Source organism: Ornithodoros turicata, chromosome 1 (assembly GCF_037126465.1).
Source record: "Ornithodoros turicata isolate Travis chromosome 1, ASM3712646v1, whole genome shotgun sequence".
NCBI classification, from domain to species: Eukaryota; Metazoa; Arthropoda; class Arachnida; order Ixodida; family Argasidae; genus Ornithodoros; species Ornithodoros turicata.
In genome coordinates, this window is record NC_088201.1 from 195,541,979 (window position 1) to 195,560,812 (window position 18,834).

The 18,834-nt window shown below is 46.4% G+C and overlaps 1 protein-coding gene across 9 annotated transcripts in view; it reads right to left on the reverse strand.

The window, feature by feature from the left end:
- Positions 1–18,834, reverse strand: part of LOC135378924 (caspase-3-like) — a 205,046-nt gene that overhangs the window by 107,147 nt on the left and 79,065 nt on the right. For all 9 annotated transcript variants that reach the window (XM_064612097.1, XM_064612092.1, XM_064612094.1 and 6 more), the window contains one exon: positions 11,550–11,694. In XM_064612097.1, the coding sequence (XP_064468167.1) occupies positions 11,550–11,603 (54 nt within the window). In that variant the 5' untranslated portion in view covers positions 11,604–11,694. The remainder of the gene's footprint in view (positions 1–11,549; positions 11,695–18,834) is intronic.

The window sequence follows — 18,834 nt, forward strand, 5'->3', positions numbered from 1 at the left end:
GGTTCTGCTGTGGCTGGCCCTGATGCTACTTGCTTCGTGGCGCAACTCTTTAATGGCTCCACCCACTTTGCATTGATTGGTCCATTTTAAGCCTACTGACTTCTAAGCCAGTCCACGCTATGCCTACTGATCACTCTACCAGCGCTGTGATTGGCCGCTACCAATTGGCCCTCGTTCTAAGTCCATTGACACCAGATGGCGCAACTCTTCACCAGCTCTGCCTACTTCATGCTGATTGGTCCATTCTAAGCCTACTGACTTCTAAGCCGAACCACGCTAAGCCTACTGATTGTCCCTTCACACCAAAGCCTACCGGTGTCTGACCCTGATTGGTCCACGTTAAGCCTACTGAACAGTGATTGGCTAGCCTGTCGCTCCTAAACCACAATGCAGCAGCTTCAGACAAGACACACGACAATTGTTGATTTCAACCTTTATTTGGTACAACAGCCTGTGGGTAGGTTCAGCTCCATCAGAGAGTTCCCGGTCATCTCTTGCGCTCATTGGTCACTCAGCTCCCTCGATAGACACCATATGGCTGATCTAACTGCAAGTGCTCATTGGCCCACCTGACTACGAGCCTCTCATTGGTCACTTATGTCTAGGGCTCCCTAACAGGCTCCAACTGTCCATGCCTCCATCCGCGGCTGCTCACTGGTTCACAATGGAACTTTTTCACATGCTCTGCCCTACACAGACAAGAGATGGCGCCGCTTGTCTTTGCAAAGATGGACAGCTGCCATTGCATTGGTGACTCATTTCTATCCAACTGGTTCTAGAGCGCTAGCGTTCTGAACAGCTTACATGCCGCCGCCTCCCGCTATTCACACAACCGCAGTTGGAAATGGGGAAAAAATTTTTTTCAGGGTACACATCTCAAAACACACTCTACACGAGTAAAGTTGGCTTCCCCGGGTTGCACGCGGGCGTTAGGTCAAGCCCACCCCATGAGAACGAGCTTAGGATCGTTTAGGATGTGTGTGCTTTGCAGTTCAACCTAAAAACTGTTTCAATCAAGCAGAATGGCAAATGATGCAATGGAGCGCGTTCATTCTTGAGAACGAATTTTGTGACAGAACATAAACAAAACAAAACATTTCAATGTGCAAAATCTCATCGTGATGCTAATCAGGGAAGCCAGCACGCGTTCGAAATAAGCAAGAAGAAGCACATGATCGAGAAAACAACGATAGTTGATGTTGTGCAGAGAAGCTGGTTTGAGGGAAAACAGCTTGTATGATCAATAAACCCCATAGAGCTTGGGCCTGTTTTTATTTCAGACAGCGCGCATTCAACACGCGAAATTAAATAAATCGAGCAGAATGACAATAGCATAGTGGCGCTATGTGGTGAAGCTCAAGACGCACTGACACTCCAACGCTTATTAAACAATGCTATGCACGCACGTACTGAAGCTAAAAAAAAAGAAAAAAGGCAGACTCAACCCAAGCTGAGTATGAAGAAACACAATTTCACACTGCTCCCCTCAGAATACTCTGTTCAAGCATAGCCAGTGTACACGACACAGCTCGCAGTCCTGGAAGCACTCTTAGAAATATAAGTCCAAGGCACAACGTCGCACTATGAACGAGTTCACCTCGGAAAAAATGCGCGCTCACCTTCGCAGACAGGCACATAGATTCACGAGCACCATGCCGCAATATCTGAAACATGCGGCGCGTGGACAGCTCACGCGACTTTAGCCAGCCCGTGTTTACGCAAGTTTTAGACTTCAACATAAGAAATTAACTAAATCAAGCACAAAGCACAGTGATGCTATGTCGTGATTGACGCTCCAACGCTTATTAAACAATGCTATGCAGTGTAGCTTCGCACGTACTCAATGTTAAAAACGGACACTCAACCCAAAACTGAGTATGAAGAAACACAATTTCATATTGCTCTCTCCCAGAACATCCCGTGCACCTCCGCGTTCCTTCTCTATACTGGAAGCAGCAATATTAAGATCGTCGCACCATGAACAAGTTCATCTCATAAAAAAAGAAAGGGCTTACCTCATCACACCGGTATTACGCACGTAGACTCTTATCGCATGGCGCGGTACAGCAGGGTAGGGAAACACGGCAGCGTGGACAGCTCACACGATTTCAGCCTGCCCGCGCACACCTCACAACATTCGCCGACACACCCAACATGTCGACCACTTACCGTGCCAGCCGCACGGAAAACTTGATAGCCGAAACACAGGCGCGTAACACACCCCTCCGGTTGGTACCATCTCTTTTATATCAGTGCTCGCTCGTTTCCGCACGGTTGCAAGCCCGAGAAATTGGGTCACCTTGAAGATGTGTTGGAGCCATCTGTTTTATATCAAAAACGCACTTCATGGCCAAACTCTGCGGCGGACCCTAGCGGAAAAAAATGTTGCGTCAAGGTGATGTAACGAGAAACTGGGTCACCTCGTAAATCATGTTTTCCGAGGCCGCACGTATTAAAACCAGTGATCACACCACGCTATGCGAAGGAAAATATCCCTATGAGCCCACCTGCTCATTGCCGAAACAAGCTTACTCTAACCAAGAACAAAGGGTTCGCTTATGCAGTTTCCAAGAAGTTCCAAATGTCCTTCGCAGCTAACGGGCGCGCATCACGGGCCGTTCCTGCGTGATTGTGTAAACAAAATCGCACCACCCTCCAAGGGCGCATTTGAGTTCCGTCCATCGGTCGGCTCTGGGTTAAGCGCACAACGAGGAAGATGAGGAAAGTTCTCATTTTCAGTTCATTCGGCAGTATTTCCTGTTTTTAGAGGGGAAAATTCTGTGTTGTGTGATGGAGAAGCTATATAGATAGGTGATAAGGAGAAGGATTATATAGCACGTACTCATCGACTAAACGAGTATAGTTTGTGGAGAGCGCCACGCTATTTTAAAGCCATTTTATATCATATCCCAAACGTTCTGCGCGATCAAACGGAAGAAGAAAACCGTTTCACGCATCACGGTGCGTGCGCGTTTCAGCGTGCTCAAACAAGTTCTGGCTATTAGTAAAAGAAGTAGTTTTGGGTTCCCAGGCGGGGCACGTGCGCGTTTCAGCGTGCTCAAACAAGTTCTGGCTATTAGTAAAAGAAGTAGTTTTGGGTTCCCAGGCGGGGCACGTGCGTGTTTCAGCGTGCTCAAACAAGATCTGGCTATTAGTAAAAGAAGTAGTTTTGGGTTCCCAGGCGGGGCACGTGCGTGTTTCAGCGTGCTCAAACAAGATCTGGCTATTAGTAAAATAAGTAGTTTTGGGTTCCCAGGCGGGGCACGTGCGCGTTTCAGCGTGCTCAAACAAGTTCTGGCTATTAGTAAAAGAAGTAGTTTTGGGTTCCCAGGCGGGGCACGTGCGCGTTTCAGCGTGCTCAAACAAGTTCTGGCTATTAGTAAAAGAAGTAGTTTTGGGTTCCCAGGCGGGGCACGTGCGCGTTTCAGCGTGCTCAAACAAGTTCTGGCTATTAGTAAAAGAAGTAGTTTTGGGTTCCCAGGCGGGGCACGTGCGCGTTTCAGCGTGCTCAAACAAGTTCTGGCTATTAGTAAAAGAAGTAGTTCTGGGTTCCCAGGCGGGTTCTGCATGGTGTTTCCAGCGCATCAGGCGATGTTCTATAACAACGTAAACTGTTCTGCGCGATCAAACAAGTCCCGCTCCCACGCGCGTACCATATCATAACTTGTTTTAGCGTGCTCAAACAAGTTCTGGCTTTTGTGGTGAGACTCGTATGATGGTACAGATTTGTAAGAAACACTGAAGAGATTCAAGGATGATCCTCCGACATGAGAAAAGTGATGAGCAGCGACTTGACAACCGCGAAACTGCGAAGCCTCAGTGTGTCGTGTGAGATGGATCAGTTCGTATGCAAACGCATGCTGGCAGATTTACAATGCCTACACAACTTTTTAAATGGACACGGAGAAGAGAGTGATTTTAGTGACATTTTGAGAGCTATTCCCGCGCGGAGTACTCATAAAATAAGACAGTTTGTGAGATACAAGTTGGAACTGTTGGAGCGATATAGAAACGGAGAACCCACCGACGAGACGATCATAAATGCCGGGTTTTCCATCCCCGTGGTGCGCGACTACTGGAAAAAGAACCACACGAGCTTGGACATTACCGTCGTCGAGGGAAATGAACGTGTTGTCTCCACGTTAGAAGACGTCCTCGCTAAAGTGTTGTGAATACAGTGTTTACCACAAACAATTTTTTCATAATCTTTATTGTTTGTGACATAAAGTTCGCAAGAAATAAATGCGGGAATGAAGCAACCACTATAGTTTTATGGTGTAAAACAAATCCACCTCGCGAACTACGCCGGGGTCTTGCCACCCATTGAGTAGATATCTAGTGACAGCGCGAAATATTCATTGTTTACACACATTGAGATCATCCATAGATTTTTTATGAAAAGAAACGTTTATTTGCCTGTGCTGTGTCACTCAATCCTTGGAAATATAAACCGACCGCTCACTTGGTAAATCATACAACAACAACATTGATTCCACCGATAGACCAGCATGCGTAGCAGAAGGAGAGCTGGAAGAATATCTACAGGTACAATGTCTTCGTAGCTCGACCTCCTTAGGACTTCATCGAGATTACGTGATATTTTGAGTAGAAATGAGACTCCTTGCTTTCGCTCGATTACGTAGTACATGCGTAAGATCTTGTCCACGGCGCTGTCTATCCTGTCATCTGCGCTGAATCTTTTGTTGATGAAAATTTCATATATTCCTTCCGGCACTTCCTGTTCAGGTATCCATTGGAAGAAGGTTGTTACAACATCGAGGACCACGCGTCCTACAGAAAATGTGATTTTCGTCAGTTCTGTGAAGAGAGGGCAAGAAATCGATTTACCCCTTCTTCTATCAAACACCATGCTGTGTCGATGTGCTATCGTGAATGGTGTGCGGTGGGAGCTCGAATTGCACAGCGTGTTGCCTATTTACAGATATAGAGGGAGAGTATTTTCGCACATCAGGCTTCGCTAGTACCTTATTCCCCATACTTTGTTTTAGAGTTACTCCATGTGTGGTTATAAAGATACGCGATGTCAAACGCCCGCGTGGCAATTTCAAAAAATGCGTCGAATGAGGTAGGCTGGACGTTCGAAACCGTCTGTTCACGCATTCAAAAATCTTTTGTGCAGACGAAAGAGCTTTATCTTACGTGAGGATTGCACAGCAGGTTCACTCGATCTTTAGGGGACAGCCATCCGGTTCGTACATGATACGACAGCATTCATTCCAGAGGTAAACTAAGACGTGCAGCAGTTGAAGAGCTTGAAGAATATCTATGCCCGCGATGTCTCTGTAGCCGTATCTCTTTAGGACTTCGCCGAGATCGCGTGATATCATGAATAGGTTCGCATCTCCTTTTTCTAGCTCAATTTCGTGATATACTCGTAGGATCTCGTCCACAGCATCGTCTACCCTATCGATGGTGGTGAATCGATTCCCGATGAAAGCTTCATAGAGACCCCGCGGTACTGCATCTTCCGGAATCCAACCGAAAAACGCCGTCAAAACATCGAGGACCGTTCGCCCTGCTGAAAATAGTGCTTTTGATTAGACAGCGAGGATAAAATCGCAATACCTTTTCTAATTCGGCCGTCGATTTCCATTGTGTGTGCCCTTGAATCTCTTCAGTGTCTCTTACAAATCTGTACCATCATACGAGTCTCACCACAAAAGCCAGAACTTGTTTGAGCACGCTAAAACAAGTTATGATATGGTACGCGCGTGGGAGCGGGACTTTTTTGATCGCGCAGAACAGTTTACGTTGTTGTAGAACATCGCCTGATGCGCTGGAAACACCATGCAGAACCCGCCTGGGAACCCAAAACTACTTCTTATACTAATAGCCAGAACTTGTTTGAGCACGCTGAAACGCGCGCGTGCCCCGCCTGGGAACCCAAAACTACTTCTTTTACTAATAGCCAGAACTTGTTTGAGCACGCTGAAACGCGCACGCACCGTGATGCGTGAAACGGTTTTCTTCTTCCGTTTGATCGCGCAGAACGTTTGGGATATGATATAAAATGGCTTTAAAATAGCGTGGCGCTCTCCACAAACTATACTCGTTTAGTCGATGAGTACGTGCTATATAATCCTTCTCCTTATCACCTATCTATATAGCTTCTCCATCACACAACACAGAATTTTCCCCTCTAAAAACAGGAAATACTGCCGAATGAACTGAAAATGAGAACTTTCCTCATCTTCCTCGTTGTGCGCTTAACCCAGAGTCGACCGATGGACGGAACTCAAATGCGCCCTTGGAGGGTGGTGCGATTTTGTTTACACAATCACGCAGGAACGGCCCGTGATGCGCGCCCGTTAGCTGCGAAGGACATTTGGAACTTCTTGGAAACTGCATAAGCGAACCCTTTGTTCGAGTAAGCTTGTTTCGGCAATGAGCAGGTGGGCTCATAGGGATATTTTCCTTCGCATAGCGTGGTGTGATCACTGGTTTTAATACGTGCGGCCTCGGAAAACATGATTTACGAGGTGACCCAGTTTCTCGTTACATCACCTTGACGCAACATTTTTTTCCGCTAGGGTCCGCCGCAGAGTTTGGCCATGAAGTGCGTTTTTGATATAAAACAGATGGCTCCAACACATCTTCAAGGTGACCCGATTTCTCGGGCTTGCAACCGTGCGGAAACGAGCGAGCACTGATATAAAAGAGATGGTCCCAACCGGAGGGGTGTGTTACGCGCCTGTGTTTCGGCTATCAAGTTTTCCGTGCGGCTGGCACGGTAAGTGGTCGACATGTTGGGTGTGTCGGCGCATGTTGTGAGGTGTGCGCGGGAAGGCTGAAATCGTGTGAGCTGTCCACGCGGCCGTGTTTCCCTACCCTGCTGTACCGCGCCATGCGACAAGAGTCTACGTGCGTAATACCGGTGTGATGAGGTAAGCCCTTTCTTTTTTTATGAGATGAACTTGTTCATAGTGCGACGATCTTAATATTGCTGCTTCCAGTATAGAGAAGGAACGCGGAGGTGCACGGGATGTTCTGGGAGAGAGCAATCTGAAATTGTGTTTCTTCATACTCAGTTTTGGGTTGAGTGTCCGTTTTTAACATTGAGTACGTGCGAAGCTTCACTGCATAGCATTGTTTAATAAGCGTTGGAGCGTCAATCACGACATAGCATCACTGTGCTTTGTGCTTGATTTAGTTAATATCTTATGTTGAAGTCTAAAACTTGCGTAAACACGGGCTGGCTAAAGTCGCGTGAGCTGTCCACGCGCCGCATGTTTCAGATATTGCGGCATGGTGCTCGTGACCCGTCTGCGAAGGTGAGCGCGCATTTTTTCCGAGGTGAACTCGTTCATAGTGCGACGTTGTGCCTTGGACTTATATTTCTAAGAGTGCTTCCAGGACTGCGAGCTGTGTGGTGTACACTGGCTATGTTTGAACAGAGTATTCTGAGGGGAGCAGTGTGAAATTGTGTTTCTTCATACTCAGCTTGGGTTGAGTCTGCCTTTTTTTTTAGCTTCAGTACGTGCGTGCATAGCATTGTTTAATAAGCGTTGGAGTGTCAGTGCGTCTTGAGCTTCACCACATAGCGCCACTATGCTATTGTCATTCTGCTCGATTTATTTAATTTCGCGTGTTGAATGCGCGCTGTCTGAAATAAAAACAGGCCCAAGCTCTATGGGGTTTATTGATCATACAAGCTGTTTTCCCTCAAACCAGCTTCTCTGCACAACATCAACTATCGTTGTTTTCTCGATCATGTGCTTCTTCTTGCTTATTTCGAACGCGTGCTGGCTTCCCTGATTAGCATCACGATGAGTTTTTTGCACATTGAAATGTTTTGTTTTGTTTATGTTCTGTCACAAAATTCGTTCTCAAGAATGAACGCGCTCCATTGCATCATTTGCCATTCTGCTTGATTGAAACAGTTTTTAGGTTGAACTGCAAAGCACACACATCCTAAACGATCCTAAGGTCGTTCTCATGGGGTGGGTTTGACCTAACGCCCGCGTGCAACCCGGGGAAGCCAACTTTACTCGTGTAGAGTGTGTTTTGAGATGTGTACCCTGAAAAAAATTTTTTCCCCATTTCCAACTGCGGTTGTGTGAATAGCGGGAGGCGGCGGCATGTAAGCTGTTCAGAACGCTAGCGCTCTAGAACCAGTTGGATAGAAATGAGTCACCAATGCAATGGCAGCTGTCCATCTTTGCAAAGACAAGCGACGCCATCTCTTGTATGTGTAGGGCAGAGCATGTGAAAAAGTTTCATTGTGAACCAGTGAGAAGCCGCGGATGGGACGGGCTTCACCTAACGCAGGCATGCAACCGGGAGAAGCCAACTTTACTTGTGTAGAGCGTGTTTTGAGATGTGTACCCTGAAAAGAAATGTTTTTTTCATTTCCAACTGCGGCTATGTGAACAGGCGGCGGCATGTAAGCTGTTCAGAACGCTGGCGCTCTAGAACCAGTTGGATAGAAATGAGTCACCAATGCAATGGCAGCTGTCCATCTTTGCAAAGACAAGCGGCGCCATCTCTTGTCTGTGTAGGGCAGAGCATGTGAAAAAGTTCCATTGTGAACCAGTGAGCAGCCGCGGATGGAGGCATGGACAGTTGGAGCCTGTTAGGGAGCCCTAGACATAAGTGACCAATGAGAGGCTCGTAGTCAGGTGGGCCAATGAGCACTTGCAGTTAGATCAGCCATATGGTGTCTATCGAGGGAGCTGAGTGACCAATGAGCGCAAGAGATGACCGGGAACTCTCTGATGCAGCTGAACCTACCCACAGGCTGTTGTACCAAATAAAGGTTGAAATCAACAATTGTCGTGTGTCTTGTCTGAAGCTGCTGCATTGTGGTTTAGGAGCGACAGGCTAGCCAATCACTGTTCAGTAGGCTTAACGTGGACCAATCAGGGTCAGACACCGGTAGGCTTTGGTGTGAAGGGACAATCAGTAGGCTTAGCGTGGTTCGGCTTAGAAGTGAGTAGGCTTAGAATGGACCAATCAGCATGAAGTAGGCAGAGCTGGTGAAGAGTTGCGCCATCTGGTGTCAGTGGACTTAGAACGAGGGCCAATTGGTAGCGGCCAATCAGAGCGCTGGTAGAGTGATCAGTAGGCTTAGCGTGGACTGGCTTAGAAGTCAGTAGGCTTAAAATGGACCAATCAATGCGAAGTGGGTGGAGCCATTAAAGAGTTGCGCCACGAAGTAAGTAGCATCAGGGCCAGCCACAGCAGAACCAAGCCGTGCCCTATGACGCAGCTGGACCAATAGCATAATTTCTATTAAATGTGTAGGGAACCTTCTTCGGCGCCGTCAGAGCATGCGCGTTGTGAACCAATGGGTGGAGGCATGCGGTTAGCGCGGGCCAATAGCCGTTGGAGCCTACCAGCCCCCGCTAAAGTTATCTTATGGTAAAAGTTCCACAGTTAAATTTATCTCGTCTAGAGATGAGTGTGAGTGACCAATGAGTGGCTTGCGGTTCAATGGATTAATAGCAGTGACCACTTGCTGTTAGATGGACCCATCGGAGTTGGAGCCTATGAGGGAGCGGTGACCGACTAGAAGCAATAAGGAGCTGGGTGAGCGGCCACGTGCAGTCAGATGAACCAATAACAGTTGGAATCTACCGAGGGAGCTGAGTGAGCGTGAGAGATGTCCACATGAAATTATGGACCAATGATCTCTCTGATGCAGCTGAACCTACCCACAGCTTGACCAGGAGGCTGTTGTACCAAATAAAGGTTGAAATCAACAATTGTCGTGTGTCTTGTCTGAAGCTGCTTAGGAGCGACAGGTAAGCCAATCACCGTTCAGTAGGCTTAGCGTGGACCAATCAGGGCCAGCCATCGGTAGGCTTAGAATGGGCCAATCAGCGTGAAGCGGGCGGAGCCAGTAAAGTCCGGTGTCAGTGGGCTTAGAACGGGCCAATCGGCAGGCTTACATTGGAAGGGTGATCAGTAGGCCTAGACGTCTGAATCAGACCAATCAGCATGAAGTGGGTGCACACCACAAGGTAAGCTTGAACATCTGAGATAAAGTCGCAGTGGAGTCGCTGCCATCTGGCGGGCGCCGGTGAAGGCTATGTTCAGTAGGCCACCCGCTAGCCCGGGGCATGGGTAAGTTTGAACATCTGTGATAGGGCCGCAGCGGGGCCGCTGCCGTCTGGCGGGCGCTACTGAAGGCTATGTTCAGCGGGCCAATCAGAGGGCTTAGAAAGCGTGGGAGAGTGATCAGTAGGCCTACAATGGACCAATCAGCGGAGCCGGTTAATTAGCATAACGGGGCGTGCTCAGCGATACGCATGCACCAATCAGCGTGAAGAGCCGAGTAATTAGCATAAAGGGGCGGAGCTACAGTCAACCAATCAATGATCAGTAGGCTTAGCACGGGCCATTCAGCACGAACTGGGTGCAGCCAAGCCATTTAATTAGCATAAAGGAGCGGAGCTACGGTCAGCCAATCAAAGATCAGTAGGCTTAGCAGGGGCCAATCAACGTGAAGTGGGCGGAGCTAATGGCGGCCAATCAGATGGCTTTGGATTTGGCTTGTGCTTGGATTACAAGTGGATTGTGTTGGCTTAGAACTGGATTGTGTTGGCTTAGAATCGGCCATCTTGGATTAGAAAAAGGATGTCGTTATAGCGCACGGTTCTTATGCCGCATGGTTCTTATACAGGCACCGTTATTAAGCCGTATTAATCTATACTACTCATGCATGATATTGAGGTGTGACCTCCACTTTGTTTTGCGTGCACAGCGGAGAAGCCAAGCACGCATAAGTACGTTGTCACGAATGGAAGGAATATTTTAATGACTTTTCTTGTCAATAGCGGGCATTCCGTGGCCAAACCTACACAAAATTCGGGAAATGATCGTTGTGGAACCTGGCACCTCAAACTTGAATCTGAACTCAGGCCCATGAACTGCTCTTCGTCTGCTGTAATAAAGCCGTCGGGAAGAGAAATCGTGTGAAATGGGTCCAGTCGTGTTTATTGTCCTCGATCTGCAGAAAGTACTTCTCAAACTGAATCTTGAGAGCCGGGATATGTCCTTTAATATAACTGAGGACTTCAGCAGCGTCACACGATTCCGCACTCTGCGCCACGACTACGCGGTGCATCGTGAAGGCAGGGCGTCCGTGTATGCCGCGATAGACGCAGACGCCGTGGCGTTTTGAGGGAGGGAGTGAACCTCAGGACATCGATTTTCGCATTCTTGGGTGTCAAATCAGGCTTGAAAGCGAGTTTCTTGTGACGCCTCCAAAGCGTTGCATACCCTGCATGTAAGTGCGTTTATGAGAAACCTCCGCGTCTGCAGCCACGCGCTTCCTGGTAACGCAGAATAGCGAACATATCCGTAGCAATTTTTTTTAAATTTTTGAATGTTTCACAGTTTCGGAACCACTGACTTAGCACGCAGGAGTCCAAAGGACTTAGCACACAAGATTAGATAAAATTCCGAAGAGGACATCACTGCACTATGTCACTACGACAGCCTCCACATCGTTCTCTTTCTCATTTTTCACGGCTCTGTACACACATAATGTAAGAAAATGTTTATGTTCCAAACACGTAACTCACAACTTTTATGATGGCACATATTCCACACTTTTTTCCTGCGTTCAGATTGTCCATCTTGTACCAGATGTCATCATGAGAATAATGTTCGGGTATGCTGATGCCTTGCAACTTGACTTCTCCCTCGTCAGCGTACACAGGTGGCAAGCTGCAGAGGAATAAAACATCGCAATTAAAATAAGTTTCGACCAGAATGCATCGAAGCGAGTGTAGGCGTCACAAGAAGTTCGAAACGCACACTTCGTGTTCACTAACACTTGTAGCAAAGTAAAACATTTCCCAAAGGTTACTATGCAATGAATCCTGCGCGTTTCTGACAAGTCAATACAAATTCAATTAATTCCCCAAATTCTAGTTGGTTTGAATGTAACTGCATGTGGGACTCTTGTGGACCTCTGTGGACCTCTCCATATAGCTGCGCAGACGGCTTCCTTTTGTTTCTACGGGCACCTGCACTGTGACTGCGGCTTGGACGTGGGGCTGACTGCGGAAGCGTGCTTCTTGGTGATTGGTGGACATCAGTGGGAAAGGATGGCACAAATGGTTCTGCTGACCCATCTGGGAGAACGCCAGTTGCTGCGTCAACGGTGGAAGAACCCTCACCTCGCTGTGTGGCCATTCTGCAGTGGCACAGAAAGTCCTACAGACATGTGATCGGTGATGCCACGCTATATGTGATTTGTATTAATCTTGACTGATCTTCCAAATAAACATGAATACTGCTGTACACAACGCCGCTTGGAAACTTACAGCAGTTTCACTGGAGTCTCTGCCCTATCAATCCCTCCAGTAATCCCAATAACGCCTGCCGCCCTGCCCCTATGATCTCAAGGGCAGCGGACATGACAGACGGTATCTCTACAACCTGGCCCTTTTCACCCAAAAACAAACAAACAAAAGTATGTCGCTAGTGTCCCTTTTTAAACAGCTCAGCCACCTCAAAAACGGATTAGTTGTACTCAGCTCTTCCACTCCTCTACTTACTTTGCGTGAATGCATCCCCATGAAAGCATTTTTCCTTCTTTCGTTTTTGCATATGCACCTCACTCACATCAAAAGTGGGGAATTGTGACTCAGTGTTGATTTAAAAACAATACAAGTTACGCAATTTTAACACTGCTACAAGCTCCACATAACAACAAATGAATTCAAATAATGAACACAACAAGCGCCGTAGTACCTACTTACCTCTCTTGTTCATCTTTTTTTTTTCTTTGTCCAGTTTCGGAGTATTGCCTCCGCATTCGTGTGCATACATTGTCCCACCTCTTCTTAACTTCCTGCAGCGATCTATGGTGGTGGGGTAACCTCTATTTCAAAACTAGCGTTACCTCTTCCCACGCTTTTCGTTTCGTTTGAGTTGTCACGTCTTTCGAAACCTTTCTTCTTTTCTTTTTTTGTTTAATAATATGTTTTCTCGACGTCCTACGAGAGTTCAAGCGTTTCTCCTTCATCCAATTCGGTGCCTTCGGCTTTTTTTGCTTCAGCAGTTGCCATCGTAGAGCGTAGCAGGCACACACTACTCACGCCGTTGAGCATGTGAAAACGTTTACCGAGTCTACTGGAATCGCCTCCGACACCTATACCGGCAGGGCTTGGTCCAGAGCGCTCAAACAGAAGGCAGGGCTAAGTTGGCGATGGCAACGGAAGAAACGCATTTGTGGGATGACTTTACCATCAATAGCTATCTCACGTGGGAATCTCCTCACCGTTGTTTCGAGCAAATCACTCGGAGGGTTTTATCTTCTTCATTTTTTTTTTCTTTTTTGTGAGGGAAACTCTTCGCGTAAGTCTTCTCAGCCTGTCAGTTTGTTTTCAAGCGTTTCGTTTAAACAACCCCAGTAGTTCCTGAGAGGGGCAGCCCATTGTGCTGAGTATATAGAGGGAAATGATCGCTACCTCTGGTGTCGACATCCGTAGCGCGCGACAAGTGGTGAATTATGTCGACTGTGCACCAAGAAAGGTCCAGTACATCGAGGTATGGAGGGCAGTTGCGACGCTCCAGCGTAACAACCATGAGCTGTTTATAAAAGTTTCTCGGATTGAATATTTCCGTTTTTTCCGAGCGGATGACTTAATGAACAACGTTTGCATATGACGTCACGCTAAGGTGCCCTGTAGCCTACAGTGGCAAAAGGGTGGCACAAGTTTGCGTTTTGTTTCGTGTCTTTCATCATGATTCCACTCGGGTGGATGTTTGGAAGTGTTGAACATGTGTAGTATAATAAACCTAATTGTGCAAGGAACACATATTGCCAGTGGTAATCCGTGGAGTTTCACGTGAAGTGTTGGTGTCGCTCAATTCCAGTGCTTACCCCCAGCTATTCCCTGTTACTCTATGCCGTTGTAACCGTTGTACCCGATGCCGTTGACGACGTTTGTAGATGTGTGAACTCAAAGAAATACAAAGTATAGCTATATAACTATAATACAAAGTAATTAGCATCAATTAGAGATTTGAGGGTAATCAAAGCGAGTAAATGTAAATGAAGACGAATTAAAAAATTCAAAATGATATAATCTTACCTACGGTAATTAAAGGATAATAACTGGGTAATTAAAAGTAATTGAAGCTAATTGAAGCTTAAATAAATTGACTTACATGTAGTAATTGAAAGTGTCGTACCGGAAGTCAAGTATAGACTGGAAGTGGACAACAGGAAATCAGGTTAGACAGGAGGTGGAGAACCGGAACTTGATTTGGAAAGGTAGTGCACATCGGAAGCCAAGTACAGACGTTAAGAGGACAACCGAAAGTCAGATTGAGCTTGAAGTGTACAACCGGAAGTCAATATGGATCAGATGTGGATACCGGAGTCAGTATAGACGGAAAGTGAACAACCAGAAGTCGAGTTGTACTGGCAGTAGGTACTGAAAGTCAAGTATAATGCGAAGCTGACAACCATAAGAGAGCTTAGACTGGAAAAAGACAACCGGCAGTCGAGTTGGACCGGAAGTCGATATTTGAAGTCAAGTTATACTAGCTTCAATTGCCAGTTATACTGGGAGTGGGCAACCGGAAGCCAGGTTTAGGCAGTCACTCAGAAGTAACGTTAGACTGGAAGTTGAGAACTGGAAGCCAAGTTGGACCGGACGTGGACAACCGAAAGTCGTGTTTAGACCGTCAGTGAACACCCGAAACTCGGGCTTAGACTGGAAAAAGTGCCAGATGCTGACGCGTTTCTCTCACAGTTACAGCTAAATCGCCACTGATTTTTTAACCGGCTCCTTAGCCGGCTTATTTCTGCCCACCTGAGGACTCATTTTAAAGTGTTCTCAAATTTCAACGAGTAATTCGCGGAAAAGACAATGTTTCCCAACGCGGGGGTTGAGCTTGGACCCTCCTGATTGCCCGTCAGACATGTTACACTTACAGCACAATAGCATGACTTTCTTCATGAAATAGTATGTCAAATATTCGGTCAAGGACAAGTCATACACCCTTTTCCACTCACCCACACACTAGGCACGGCGTCAATAGTGAACACATAGGCGACCAAGCAGACTCAACATCTCTCTAAGGACTCACAGAATACATACATGCTCCAAGAGCTTAAGGGACAAAGTAAACAGGTAATTCACGGAAAAGCCAATGCGTGCCAGCGGGTTGAACATGAACCCTACTGCTACGGTAATCAAGGGGGTCTAAAAACGAATGAAAAAAAAAAGAGAAAGAAACAGCGGCGATTTTGCACTAAGCACGTTTTCCGGTCTAAGTCCGACTTTCCGTTGTCTTCTTTCGGTCTAACCCAATTCTGGTTCCATAATTCACTCTGGTATACACTTCCGTTATTCAGTGATCACCTAAACCCGACTTTCGGTTGTCTTCAGTACTCCGACAACTTGAGAAACTTATACACCTACAACTTGACTTCCTGTTCGACACTTTCAATTACTATATGTAGGTCATTTTAATGAACCTTTAATTAGCCTGAATTATTTTCAATTACCTTGTAATTATCCTTTGATTATCGAGGGTAAGCGCAGCCTACCTGAGATAATTTTGAATGTTATTCAATTGCCTATTATTACATTTACTTGATTTGTTACTCTCAATTCCCTTCTAACTCACGTTTAATTACCTTGAATTAAATTTAGTTAACCTGTTTATTGTTTTCGTTGTTAACCATTTTAGTAACCTGTAGTTACCTTTGGTAATCTTTCATTTAATTTAATCTTTCTCTTACTTACATATGGCTTATATTCATTGCATTTAAACTCACCTTTCTTGCTTTAATTGCCTTTCATTACCTCTAGTTACCTTCTGTTCTTAATTACCTTCGACTACTTCAATTCTAAATCATGTACATCCATTTAGATTCACCCTCTTATATCTGTTTACATGTCCACTTATAATTCTGACTCGCTGAGGCTTCACCATGTCATATGATGACACAAGCACACAAATACAGCCTTTTCCAGTTTGACACTTCTATAGTGCTAGCGCATCAAAAAAGATGATACAAGAGGCACAAAACTCCTTGTGTCAAATGTGAATTCACAATCGTTTACCAGATACCGTTATCGTGCGAAATAGTTTTTGTCGGTCATTGAGGTCATGTTAAAGAGTATGGGTGTATGTCGGTTTTTCAACGAACAGAGATAAAAGGTTATTTCGAAACAAAAATAGCGAGGATGACATTTGACGGGTTTCTCATAAAGGGACTTCCGGGAAAAAATAGATGAATCAACGAAAACTCAATTGCTTTGACTTAAAGGGATAGTCGCATCCGGAAGCGTGTTCCGGAACTATTATGGTCATGTTCCCTGTCGTTCATAATGTACGCCGGCAAATTTTCTCCGCACAAATCCACTTGGTTGACTCAGAAACGATTTTTAAATGTTCGCGCTTTCCGGCGCGCACGGCAATCCCCGCAAGGCGCCGACACTGGATGACGTCACCCGGATAAACCAACCATCAGGAGGCGCTCCTTCCCGCCGCAGATGCCGCAGATTCTGTGTGTGTCTGAGCGTGCGGCTGCCCCTTTTTCTTGTTGTCTTGTCGCGTTTGCTTTGAAGTACTTTGAACCACAGTGTGTGGCCTAGGATTTCACGCCGTTGACGTGCGATGTCACAGCCAGGAAACCGGTGCTACGTGCTCGGGTGCAGAAAGACTTATAACGCGAATCCCGAGCTTACATTTCACCGACCTCGCAATGGCGAAACGAAACGAAAGTGGGAGGCAGCGATCGCCAGCCACTACTGTGGTGTGGCCCAAGGATTGAATGTTTCACGCGTCTGTTCCTGTCATTTCGCTGACGACGCCTATTTTGATGAAGATGTATTGCAAGTTCGGCTTGGGCTACGGCAGAAACAGAAGCGGCTGAAGATTGACGCCGTGCCTACCACCCCTACCACATTCGATCAGGAACAAGGGCAGGAACCAGTAACGGAGGTAAGTGACAATTTTGCGTGGTCATAGCTATACGCTGCGATGAAAAATATCAGTTGTCACAGTAAACATCATCGCGAACACCTGGCCTCGCCGCCGATTGTAACGTCACAGTCACACCGGCTACTAATATGTACACAAATTATTACAATGATTGCAGCATCCTGACGCAATAGTACGCGTACTCTAGAGAAAAAAGATTGGTGTGTGGTTGCTGTGCTAATTGTCGCCAGTGTTATGCAGGAGTAACGTAACACTCCCACATGACAGCATTATTCTAATCTTATTGCAGCTAGTGGATGTTTCTACAGTTCATAGTGTAAGCCTGATGGCAGCATTCAGGGATGTGAAAGCATCGCAATCTGTGTTTGGCTACGTCCGAGACACTTGCATCAGTATTCTACTGCAGCCTTGTTGCTAATTTCTGGCTCTATTTCAGGCGGCAGCAAGCACGTCAACGGAATCAACTGGATTTGGTATGTTTTGTCAAGCCACGAAAATATTGCAATTCTTTTTGCACGTCCCACAAAATAATGGATATGTACGAGCCCTGAAAATTGTAGAGTTCTGTGAAAGGAATCTTGTGTGATGCGGCTGCCAGCGTTTATAACGTAATGTCGACAGGAAAATAACTGTGCCAGTGGAATAGGGACCGCAAAGGGGAAGGTTTATTTGCATAGTCATTTTTATATTTGTTATTGTACCTGCTAGGCCCTCAACATATTCTTTTGAGTGTTAACACTCAAGGCCATATTTCAGATGTGGAGGTCATGGCTGAAGCAAGTTCTGGGGACCCACTTCCCACTTCACGGCGCATCTCACAAGGGGGTTCTCATCCCCTGATTCCAGGAAGAGGAAAACAATGGACACAGACTTGCATAGCGTATTAGTACACCAGATATGGATCTGCCAACATGAACCCTCCTAACATCCCTGTGGCAGCGTGCCTGTAACCGCTCAGACTTCACACCACATTAATGTAGAACCACAGCACAACATAATAAACCTATGCTATTTCGTTATTCCCACTCCGTCATACTCCACTGTACAATAAATCGATGCAATTATAGGATCATTCTTTATTCCCGTCACTACACCGCATTGAAAATCTGCACAGAATTCAAAATATTCCCACCTCGGCACTAACTTAGTGCAGTACAGTCTGGATTTGATGCCAGAGCTAATACTGCCATGTGTAGTAGTTTTTGCTGTACAGATGGGTAGACGGTCTGTTGACTGCAACTGGAGATACAGAGTGACAAGACAAAACATCCCCCACACTGCAATGATGAAAAGACGAAAATTGCTGCATGACGAAAATTTTGCTGACATAGGCACACTTTGTGTAAATGAGCCCTTGGTCATCCCCCTTGCCTCCCATCAGAGGTTTTGGAGGATACTATAGGTGTGTGGTGTACGGATAGGTTTATCCATACACCAGGCACCAATAGTATACTCCAAAACCTCTGATGGGAGGCAAGGGGGATGACCAAGGGCTCATTTACACAAAGTGTGCCTATGTCAGCAAAATTTTTGTCTTGCCACTACATGTCTCCAGTTCCAGCCATCTGTATGCACCAGCTTGTCTCTCTTGTCAAGACAGCCTTGCTTCGATGGTCCTAACGCTGATAGCCTTGATAGGACGTAGATGGGAACTCCTTCCTGATGGCTCGGACAACGCATCCAGGAACCTGTCGTCTGTTCCTTGGACCAAGGTATCCCCAGACCCATCTCGTGAATGACGAGTATGCCGTGAACCTCAGGCAGCTGGAAAAGACAAATCCACATGACATTTCTTTTTGTTTAGCATTATATCTTATGGGCATTTGCATACCCGCCAAATCTCCCCCAGTGTTGGGAAGACAATGGCCAGAACAGAAGAACAGACACTATCCC